This window comes from Austrofundulus limnaeus, unplaced genomic scaffold (genome assembly GCF_001266775.1).
Source record: "Austrofundulus limnaeus strain Quisiro unplaced genomic scaffold, Austrofundulus_limnaeus-1.0 Scaffold274, whole genome shotgun sequence".
Classification (NCBI taxonomy): Eukaryota; Metazoa; Chordata; class Actinopteri; order Cyprinodontiformes; family Rivulidae; genus Austrofundulus; species Austrofundulus limnaeus.
In genome coordinates this window covers 660865-672861 of record NW_013952676.1, presented here as the reverse complement: position 1 = coordinate 672861, position 11997 = coordinate 660865, and the positions used below count along the sequence as shown (strand labels likewise).

Here is an 11997-nt window from a genome sequence, read left to right as displayed (position 1 = left end):
CATTTGGGACTGAACCAGCTGATATTAACTTGCACTGACAAGGGGCAGGCTTGCTTTCTAATTACTGAGAGAGTTCAGCTGGTGTCTTGGCTTTCCATGGCTTTTTACACCTCCCTTTCTTCATGTGTTCAATACTTTTTCCCTGTGCCATTCCACATTATTACAAATAACTTCATTTCTGGACATTTAATGTTTGATTTCTTTGTATGTATGGATCACTTGGGTTGTTAGCAACATCTAGTGAAAATTTCATGTCATTAGCACCTCTAGTAATATATTTACTGAGAAAAATGGTGACGTGGTCAATACTTATTTTACCTGCTGTAGATCGATCTTTTCATTTTGCCTCTATAACTGAGTCATGAACCATTCAAATCTATATATTGACGTAGATCAATGTATTGTGATAACCCAACCCAGAACATCTAAAATCTCGGCTATAGTTGCGCGCACTCGCGCAGGGCCCGCGCCCTTGTCAGCGTTGGAGGTGTTTATACTGGGAGCTTACGTTGTAGTAGATTCTCCAAAAGGACACGTAGAAGTACACTTTATAACTTGTGAAATGTGAATAGGAGAACAAAAGCGTGACGAACAAACAAGCTGTTTGAAAGGTACGCAGCGAGTGCAGCCTATGCGGAGTTACAAGATCCTTTCAGTCTTAAAATCCTGAAAGACTTCAACAACGCGCGAGGATGGGGACGGCGCGATTGCGTCACTTTGGGCACGTGCCCGCTGGCGCAACGCGTCAACTGTAAACCTAGCTTCAAGCTCTGCAGGCCTGACCTGAAAGGTCAGAGGTCATGAGTCAACAAGAAGAAAGGTTTGGAGATAACCAGACTCAAACTTAGAAAGTGTTTCAAGGCCTGTCACATATTAAAAAAAACCTGTTGGGAAAATATTCTGTGGACTAGACAAAAGTTAAAGTAGAATGTTTTTAATGTGTTCATCCTGTTATATCTGACATGCTAACCCAAATGCTAACTTAATGCTAACTTAACCCATTGCTACCAGAACCCTAATGCTAACTTTATGCTAACCTAATGCTTACCTGACCATCACTGTTATAACCATAATGCTAACTTAATGCTAATCTAACCCATCACTAACCTAACACTAATGCTAACTTAATTCTAATTTAACCCATTGCTAACAGAACCCTAATGCTAACCTAATGCTAACCTGACCATCACCATTCATAACAATAACTTAATGCTAATCTAACCATCACTAACCTAACCATATTGCTAACTTAATGCTAATCTAACCCATCACTAATCTAACCCTAATGCTAACTTAATGCTAATCTAACCATCACTAATCTAACCGTAATGCTAAATTAATGCTAACCTGACCATCACTATTCATAACAATAACTTAATTCTAATCTAACCCATCACTAATCTAACCCTAATGCTAACTAAATGCTAACCTGACCATCACTATTCATAACAATAACTTAATGCTATCTAACCCCTCACTAATCTAACCATAATGCTAACTTAATGCTAATCTAACCCATCACTAATCTAACCACAATGCTAACTTAATGCTAATCTAACCCATCACTAATCTAACCCTAATGCTAACTTAATGCTAAGCTAACCCATCACTAACCTAACCCTAATGCTTTAGGACCTGGACACCTWGCTGAACTGATGAAACCATCAATCTTGTCATTAGAGAGGAAATGATGTAAAACTGTATTTTCGTATTTATAAGAAACTTGTAAGAGGCAGATAGTTTTTGACAGCATTTTTAAAAAGTTCCCTGTTTTTGTGTGAATTTGTTTCAGAGGTCYGGTTCAGTCTGATTCAGACAGTTACAACGGAGCAGTGAGAGAAAACTACAGTTGGTCTCAGGACTACACTGACGTGGAGGTCCGCGTGTTTGTACCCAAAACTGTTGTTAAAGGCAGACAGGTGAGAGCCGCTCACTCAGCCAACAGGAGCTGTTAACTGTCAGTCTGCTGACTGCAAGTGTGCGTGTGTGTGTGTGTGTGTGTTGTTTGTCTCAGGTTAGTGTCAGTCTGCTGAGCAGCAGTCTACGAGTGTGCGTGAAGGACGGGGCTGAGGAGAAAACACTGATGGAGGGAGAATTCACTCACAAGATCAACACTGAGAACTCTCTGTGGAGTTTAGAACCTGGAAAATGTGTTGTGGRGAGTACAATCATGCAGCAGTTCAGTCCATGRGAGCAGCACTCAGATGGGTTTATGATTATCTAATAAATACTGTTTTTGACCTGCAGCTGTCACTCAGCAAAACCTCCGAGGTTTGGTGGAACGCTGTGCTGAAAGGGGAAAAGGAGATAGATATCAATCAGATTAACCGTGAGCGCTCCATGGCCACAGTTGACGATGACGAGCACGCTGTTCTGGACCGACTCACATTRGACTACCACCAGAAGCTGCAGGGAAAACCCCAGAGCCATGAAATGGTAAGGAACCAGTGTCTCATGGGTYGAGAGCTACTGAAACAAGAAAGATGTGTTCATACCTGGGGTGCACCAATTCCCTTAGWTTTGGGAGATCAAAGATGGGCCGATATATTTAGAGAAGATCAGTGGAAAAGATCTGCCTCCACAAAGGTCTAAGTATCAGCCACTGTCTCCTTTTGCTCTGCTGTGAGCGCTACCTAATGTCCAGCTAAAACAATTTTATATTGCTTCAATCTTTTTCTATAACATAAGACTGGAACATAGAAGGTGTTTTGTGACCTTATAACACCCGACAGTGTCAGCTATTTACAAATTTGTATCGGCCAAAATCGGGATAMGCAGTTAAGACTTTATAAAGATCAGTGATCTGCCTGAAACCTGCAATTGGTGCAGCCGTAGTTTGTACCTTTTTCTCAGTAATCAAACACAACTAATGAGGTGGCTGGAGGCTCATCAGCCCCAGAGACACTAGAGCTMGGCGGTATGACCCAAATTGTATATCACGGCATTTTCAACAATTACACTGGTTTCACGGTATTTGATGGTATTTTTTCCTCACAGCTCAGCTGATAATAAAATGTACAAACTTTGCTTATTGACTTTTTTCTTTTACTATACCTCTGTATCACTATTTCCCTCCTCTTGTATGTCTTTTCTTCTTCGCCTGGTTGTAGACAGTAATCATGCATTTAGGTCCGATTGTGAAGGGTTGACAAAAGATCATTATCTGGTCCATCGTTACGTGTTAATAAAACTTAAAAGGACAACTCACCTTGCACACCAGTCAACTCTGCTACACTATAAAACTACTTCCCCCCAGGCTTTTCACAATAGAAGCACGCTAGAGTCTCCATGCAATAACGTTTCCATTATAACGTAGCGTGTTAAATCTAATCATGCACGTCACTGAAGAGTTGTTTACTAGTTTACTATTCAGCGATGGTGAAAACAGGAATTTTTTTATGTCAGATCATATAAGCGGCTGAAACACACCACCCGCCGCCAGTTGTTACAACAATAACGTTAGCATGCTAATGCGCTTAGCGGTGCTGCAAGGAAATGTGTCCCCAGGGAAACAGTTCACTGGCGGCCGCGACGAAACGTTACACACGTGTTCAGGCTATTTACACGGGTATTCAGAAAAGTCSAATAACAAAAATAAAAACCGGTTTTCGGTACAAAACTGTATACCGCCCAGCACTAAGAGTCACTGAAGCTTGTTTTGTTGATMTTCACTGACTTYTTTTGATCTGCTCCACACCTCTTTTGGTTCCACYCCYTTGGGTTCATTTCTGAGAGTGTACACCTGAGCGGGACCTGGCCAGCTTCACCTGTGGTTTCATGAGTGACCCGAGGGGGATTAAAACCAGACCGGTCGCAGAACTGTCTTGTGAAAAAGGTTTTTGTTGTCTGAATGCACTTATTGTGGATGGTTCCCCCGTTGGCGGACCAGACAGGAGTCACCCCGCAGGCCTCGGGTTTGACACGTGTCTCCTAAAATATTTAAGTCCAAAAATAGAGGTCAACATGTAACTGCATGCCCAGTGCTTTGGCAATGTTTTACCTTATTTATTTGTATTATTTATTTATTTAGATCAGGGTTATTATAGTTAACTAGAAATAACGAAAACTAAAATTTAAAAAATATTTTAGGTAACTGAAATAAATAACTAAAACAAAATGAAGAAAGTAATTAATTGAAACTTTATAATCTTTTTACAAAACTAACTAAAACTGAAATAATTGACAGAATCTCCTTCGTTTTAGTTTTTGTCAATTTATTTTAAACTGTGTGGACTGATTAAACAATTATTTATTTATTTTTTACATTGAGCAGTTTCACGTTAGCTGCGGGCGGTTTACGGCACCTCATGGTCCTTAACATCATTTGTTTACAGTCTGCTGCTGCTCAGCGCATGTCTGCAACATGATGACAAACAAAGGTTGAGAGAAAGCGGCAAAGTCCAATTTGGGATTTCTTCTAACATGACTGTGAGAAAAATAAAAGCAGGTGTCTTGTGAAAAGAAGCGATAAAATGAGTGGAGTACGTCCCAAGGGGAGAAAACGTAATCAAGCTCATCTAAGATGGCTAACTGTGAGTATCTTGATAATCTAGCTTCTCAGCAACAGTCCAGCCAAGTACAACCAGGATGGAGAAACTATCGTCACCTTCCTAAAATAATCACCCAAGTCCTTTGTTGGCAAAAGTGAGTTACGTGATTATTTTAGGAAAGTGTTGCTATAATGGACGGGTGGGACGTGTCCCTCACAGGAGACAGGAGGAGACAGGTGCATTCCAGCACAAAGACACCATCAGTAAAACAGACTGAAACAGCAGCAGCAGGACTGATTTGTTGTTGTTGTTGTTGTTGTTTTGTTGTTGTTGTGTTGTTGTTGTCAGAGTAACACCGGTGAATAACACACAAGAGCAACCCCTGATCATAGTTTGTCAATATACATGACATTATAATAGATATTTTCTGCAATAATGTCTTACAAGGAGAATCATGGTAGTTTATAGAGTACTATCAGCTTGTTGATGCTTTTTAAACATAATTTTTTTATCATGAGAAGAACCGGTTCATTGAAGAGAGAGGAGAACAGGTGGAGCTTCAGGGTGTGAGGTCCTGTTTAAAAACCATATTAAGTATAATAGATGCAGAAAGAACAGGTAAGGACTGATGTCAGGTTGATGTTTATTTCCACACTTATAAGGGTTTGGGTTAGGCTGGGATTAAGTCTTTAGCTGCAGAACAACACCCCACTAGAGTTGTGTACATTTATCTGGTGAAATGCTTCTCCATAATGATCAATACGTGAATTATTTTCTTGTTTAGTTTTAAAATGAACCATTTAGTATGTTTAGCAACAGCGATGCAGGGGCTGCACAAAGGAGACCAGAGGAGAGGAGGTACAGAGCTGGAGCTCTTGAATTAAATTAGTGAAAACTTTTACTGTAGGTTGTGCTGTAAACAGAGCTGACAGAATATGAGATGTAATGCATACATCTGTAAATCAGTTGTATGATAAAAACCTTAACAGATACTTTTTATCTTCTGTAAGTCACTTGCTGGTGCTGTACATTACATGTAGTGTTCTCTGTTGTAAACATGTTGATGCCATGCAGGGACATCAGAGGCAGGAAGTCAGTGAGGGAGAGGCAGGAGCATACCGACAGCTAAAGAGAGAGGAACACAGAACAGATATTTAATATTAGAAAATCTTCTGATGGCAATAATATTTGTAAATATTGCAATGATGATATCAGATGTGATCAAGGAGGTTCTATAGAACAGCTGGAGTGCTCATGTGATGATCGGCTGGTGAAGCTAACGGTCAACGCAAAACGGTCAAGAGTCTGGATTTCCCATTACTGTACATGTTGACAACAGAGCAGAAAAAAGGACTGACAATGTAGAAATCATAAAAACTATTAATAATAATATTAATCCTATTATTATTAATATTTTACAGTTTATATAATCTATTTAATGTTTTAAATAATGCCAGAAAAGCTGTTTGTGTAAAGGATTTATAAACAAGATAAACAGGAAAACGTCTCATTTTACAACACAAGTCAGCAGATTTGATCTTATTTAACTCAATGTGATCTGAGAAGAACTGAAGCTAATAATAAAACAGTTTAAAATTAAAATAAGTTTATAAAGTCAATGTAATAACTGTTATTTATTGAAAAGTTTAGAAGATAATAGATTGTGGAGTAGGGGTGCACCAAAAATAGTTTTAAGCATGAAAAATACAACTTTAAACCTCTTCAAGTACATTAATCAACAATTATTGTGCATCTAGAAGTCATTTGCTGTATGAATATTGCGCACACTGACATTGTGAATATATTTGTTATGCTCCTGTGCAATCCTAGCCTGGCCCTTGCCTTCCTATGCAGCTCCGCTCAATTCTAGTTTCCCTTCACTGCTCCGTCTGGGACTTCTCCCATTGAGATGGATTTCACTGGCAGATTTTTAGCCGGGCCAATCAGAGAACAGAATGTTAATGTTCTATGCAGTGTCTGCTTGTAGTTTATTTTACCTGGGCCAATCAGAGAACAGAAGGAGTTTTGAATGACGTCGATGTTCTGCGCAGTGTCTGCTAGTTAGTTTAGCATACGGCAGTGGAGGAAGTGAATGAAGCCAGTCTGTGTTGATAAGGCTTCCAAATTAAAATAAATTTGTCTGACAAAGCAGCAGCTCTCATTTACAGTCGTCTCGTTCGACTCGGTATATTTCTCCTCTCAGTAGGGTTGTTTACAGCACACGTGATTTCCGATTAGCTTCTTAGCTTAGCCTCCGTCAGCGACATACGTTGCAGCCAACTGATCCAATCATTTTAAACTTCAGCAGAGGCCACGCCTCCTGCAAGAATCACTTCTCTATGCATCAAGTCCAGACCCTCGTATGAAGCAAAGTGATGGACAGGGTCTGGTTTAAACCAGGCTAGTGCAATCCTATGAGACTCAAGATATTTTGTTGGGTGGTTTACCCACATCACTGTTTTTCCAAGAAAAGATCCAGTAGCATTTTGTGAATGTTTTGCAGTGTAGTTAATTTATGACGTATTTCTGCTCAGACTATGTACAAATCTGTCAGGTTTCCAACATTATGTGTCCCCCCTCAATAGTAAACTCAGTCCTACACACTTGGCTGCTGGTTAGTTAACTCAGAAACACCACAAGCAGGAGGTTGCACTGACAAATACGTTTTTTAAACTTTAAAAATTAATACTATAACTAATAAAACGAATAAAAACTAAAACTAAGCATTAAACAAACAATAAAAACTAATAAAAACTAGCAAATCCACTGTAAAAACTAATTAAAACTAACTGAATTCAAAGACAAAAAGTCAAAACTAAATAAAACTAAACTATAATGAAAAATCCAAAACTATTATAACCTTGATTGGGGCCAAAAAAATCCAACCCGACCCAAGTCTAAGACTAATTATCTCTAATTAGAGGCCCGAACACGACATGCTTTAATTAAGCTTTTAGCGCTTTTGTATTCAGACCAACATTTACGTTTTTTAAGCAAATCAGAGCAGAGCGGGGCGGGGCCTCGGTGCACTGCACTTCACTTCTGCACCTTACTTTCCTATTGAACCATGAACGTGCAACTGACATCCACATCTATTTTTCATCTCCCCCCCARGGTTAACAAAAAAATAAAAAATGTTTTTCCTCCYGCTACAGTCGTCGTCGTTTATATGCTGAGCTGCACAACATTTTGTATAGCGGAAGGACACGGAGAAATTCTGTTGAGTTATCCCCTTCGAGACAATATTCAGTTACATACAAGAAAATATTGATATTTATTGTTGTACATTAGAAAAAAATAGATCAAAATATACTCTTGTGTATAATCCGACTTCATGGATGATTTTTGGCATTTGGTTTTGTCTGTGCTGTATGTTTCATAGGCTTATTAAAAACTCGCCACAGAAGCGCGAGCCCGACCTGGTCTAACCATCCAGCATGTCATTTTGACCCGACCCGGGGTTTGGGTCCGGCTCTGGCTATAAATCTAACTGAAATGACCCAATGATGTGATCTAATGGATTGCCTTCATGTTTGTTTACAGAAAGTACACGAGATGTTGAAGAAAGGCTGGGACGCAGATGGCTCACCTTTCAAAGGGCAGCAGTTTGACCCGTCCATGTTCGACATCCCGCCCAGCGCCGTGCAGTTCTGAGGCGCCGCTCAAACCCAGCCAGATGTCAGCGGACTGTAGTTTTGTCATTGGAACACTCTGCAGGAACGTCAACATCTCTGAGGAAACTGAGACCATATAAATTTAGTTTTGTGGATTAGAGAGATTGGGATGGACGTGTGGTTTTTAACACTGGTTTGATGTTTCAGCAGAACCCATCCCTTTCTTTGTTGTTTGGACTTTATGTACTGACTCTGCTGTGCCTATCTTTGTTGAAATTTAGTTGTTTCGTCATAAACATGTAAGTCTGTTCAGTCTCCAGATCAAAAACAACCAAAGGTACAAAAAAAGCACATTTCTGCTCCSATGTGTTTTTTTAAAATCAGATTTCATGTTTTTACACTTAATTTGCATAGGTCAACATTACAGATTGTTACTGGATTCATGGACAAAAAAACTAAAAATCTCAGACTGTAAAAACATGATTAATCACAGAGCATAACAGAGATGAGCATCTAATTCTGTTTTACTGCTTTTAACGTCTAAACAAGCATTGAAAAAGATCTGTTGAATAAAAGTCTGTTAAATTTAAAAAATAAATGTTTTTCTCCTTTAACTGCTATCTGTTTCTCTTAATGACAGTGAGTCTTAGCACATCTCAGTTTTTAACTTTTACATAAACATTTAAAAAAATTAATTATAACAGTATTTACAGACAGACATAACAGATTTATTTGACAGAACTAAGTGGGCCCAATTTTTGGTTTTATAGCCACAAATTACTGGAGCTCCTGAGCACCAGTGTAGGGTGTGTCTCCTCTGAGGGTTGAGAAGACAGGAAACGAAGGTTTAGTCCAGGTGTATCTATGGAAAAATAAGAAAAAGACCTCGATGAGTTCATAAACCTGTAAAGTTTATAGAGAACACACTGAAAACTGCTGGGTGACCTTTAGTTCTCAGACAGAGGGTGGAATATAACAATTCAAACACTTCGACAAATCTTCACATACCCGGACCCAAAACCTCTGGACAGGCGGACAGAGCCAGAGTGCATGGATATAATTGTCTGGCACATTGCCTGTACAATGGGAGCAGTTATTAGATGAAGTAAAACCCATCTTGAACATTCGCTGGCCTGTATAATGTGCTCTATAGAGGACTTTATGTTGTATTAATTGTAGATTAGAATTTCTAGTTATTTTAAATGTTTCCAAGCATATTTTAGACCAGGTCTTTTGGTCAAAGTTGACTGATAAGTCCGTTTCCCATTTAGCAACAGGTATTGATATTGAGTCGTCTATTCTAGATAGTTTATTGTAGATTTTAGATAGCAATTTGAGGGATTTAAGATGAAGGAATTCCAATACACTTGCTGGTGTCTCTAACAATGTTTTATTAAGCTTAATTTAACATTTAATTATAAATTAAATTTGTTGATATTCTAAGAAATATTTCCTGTCTATGCCATATTGTATTTTTAATTTATTAAATGGAATAAAGTCTACGCCTTCAAATATATGTTCCAGATGTTCGATCAGCTCTAACGTGGAACAGTTTTTTTTCTTTTCCCTGAGGAGCTCTTCCATAGGGATCAGTAAAGTTATAATGTAATGTAATATTTAAATTAAATAAAATGTAGGCAATGATCATCCACAAAAATTAGAATATTAGAGCTGATTTAAGACATGGGGTCACTTGAACAAATTGTTATTAACTCATCAGTACAAACCCACTTCAAAAAATCTGTTTGTCTTCAAATACTCCAGAATTCTGAAATTCATCGCAGTTTTGCAAGAACTATAAAAATCGATCCATTACTCAGTTTCACATTACATGTTTTTTTAAACGTACATTTAATCTGAATGTTTCCCTTCGTGTGAATGATTTGACACCTTAATAAAGAAAAAAAAACCTAAATTTTTAAAACTAAAATTGTTGTTGAGCAAATAAAGTTCTTCCTCTGACTTTAAATGTGTCTAAAGTTTCCATTAGAAAATGCAAACCTCTGTTAGAGCTGAGAGTGCAGCTGTCTATATATACTAACATCAGTCAGTCATGATGTGTAAAATGTGTTGTTGTGTTCCTCCCAGATGGTTTCAGATCATTTTGATTATTGAAAATGATAAAAACAAAACAACAGGATGACAGCCAACACTCTGCCACAGTGACACCTAGTGGTGAAGATGTAGACTGTCTACAGACACAACATCCTCCCACAGTGGAAAAAATGACTTCCCTCTGGAAAGGATTAGGGCTGCCAAGATTAATCGATTAATCGACAACAAATAATCAATGACTAATTTAAGAATCGATTAATCATTTTCTTTTTTTTNAGCATTTTCCAGAAGGCAACAGATTCCCTGATCCCGTTAATCTTACTAATGATGCAACAATAACAGATAATAGTTCTGTGATAATTCAGACATCAAAACACATCTCAGTGTAAAACATTTTACTAAGTGGGGTTGAAGGAGGACGGCCTGTCTTCTCCTCAGTTCACTTTCAGAAAGCAGCAGCTTTGACATATTCAACAGCCAAATGTTTTCAGAAATGAATTTCTGATTTGTTTGTCCACCATATGAAGGAGGAGTTGTCCGATTGGGTGTAGTGTAATCCAGGTGACAGATAAACGGTCCACACTAATACAACACCATTTTACCTCTGCAGGTTCGCAGACCTCTTTACAGTTTCTTTTCAGTCAATCATACAAACACTTTTGTCTGTTGGGGAAGGGAGTACGTTTTGGCTTACAGAGGCTGAGAATCAAACCACCAACTCTGTCCCTTCCCTGCCCATTGGACCAAGACACAACTAGGTCTCTTCTTCTATTTGACCAAATAAAACAGGAATCTGTTGCTCACCTCAACAGGAACCAGAGCCTTTCACAGCACRTCTCGAAGCATTTTGTTTCTGTGTTTTTGCTCAGTGAGCTCTTCAGCAGTTTTCTTCTGCCTGTGTTAGCTCACATGTCTGTCTGGCAAAGTTCTCCACAGAACAGTTCCTCCTGCTCAGCTTTAGCTCATTATTTGTTCACATGTAGTTTAGTTTAGTGTTGACTTGAGATATTAAAGTTCAAGTATTGTTCCGATCTTCTTCCACAGTACAGGTCACGTAGTGTTGGTGTGGTTTGGTTTGAGGAGTTGAGCCGACCCATCTTAACCTTATTTGACAACATCATCCAGAGCAGCTTTGATTTGGACTCAGAGGACATCTGGACCATCAGTCACACTCCACCACATCATCAAAATCTACCAGATTCTCCTGAAGAGAAGACAAGGAATGATTTATTTAACGAGAGCCGAATCTGCAGGGCATCATACCGTCAGTGTGAGGAGAACACTCACCCATCCTCCATGGCTCTTGACCCACGGGGCGAAGCTCTCCATGTAGCGCTCTGCATATCCTTTAGTGCGTTGGGATCCTGTGGCTGTGACTATCTGTCGTGATACCTCCATACTAATAGCCATGCGTTGAAGAGTTGGACTGCGTGATGGTGGCAAGGGCGGAGCCTCAGACACCTCGCTGCTACCAAAGACATCTAGAACCTTGGCGAATGATGCATAGGAAAGACGATTCAAACTGGAGCGTAGAAATGGATCTGCCTGGATCTGTGGGAAGAAGCCAGGAATACATGTCAAAAACTGGTAAATCTGTTTTAAAAAACTGATATACACGTCATAAAACTGGTATACACATCATAAAACTGATTTACATGTTTTAAAAAACTAGTATATGTCATAAAACTGGTATACATGTTTTTAAAAACTGGAATATATGTCATAAAACTGGTATACATGTTTTAAAAACTGGTATTTATGTCATAAAACTGGTATTTGTGTTTTAAAGGAGACCAATTATGGGTCCTATAAATTTTTATGGTATGTCTGTGGGCTAT

General features: G+C 38.8%; 2 protein-coding genes across 2 annotated transcripts in view; one reads left to right on the top strand and one right to left on the bottom strand.

Moving 5' to 3' along the window:
* Nucleotides 1-8718, top strand: part of nudcd3 (NudC domain containing 3) — a 13319-nt gene extending 4601 nt beyond the window's left edge. The window contains exons 5-8 of the mRNA XM_014020981.1: nt 1793-1919; nt 2015-2158; nt 2248-2436; nt 8034-8718. Of these exons, the coding sequence (XP_013876435.1) occupies nt 1793-1919; nt 2015-2158; nt 2248-2436; nt 8034-8144 (571 nt within the window). The 3' untranslated portion in view covers nt 8145-8718. The remainder of the gene's footprint in view (nt 1-1792; nt 1920-2014; nt 2159-2247; nt 2437-8033) is intronic.
* Nucleotides 8719-10539: 1821 nt separating this feature from the next.
* bcl2l12 (BCL2 like 12) overlaps nt 10540-11997 on the bottom strand; it is a gene marked incomplete at its 5' end in the record, with an annotated part of 12866 nt that continues 11408 nt past the window's right edge. The window contains 2 exon segments of the mRNA XM_014020977.1: nt 10540-11363; nt 11447-11710. Of these exon segments, the coding sequence (XP_013876431.1) occupies nt 11322-11363; nt 11447-11710 (306 nt within the window).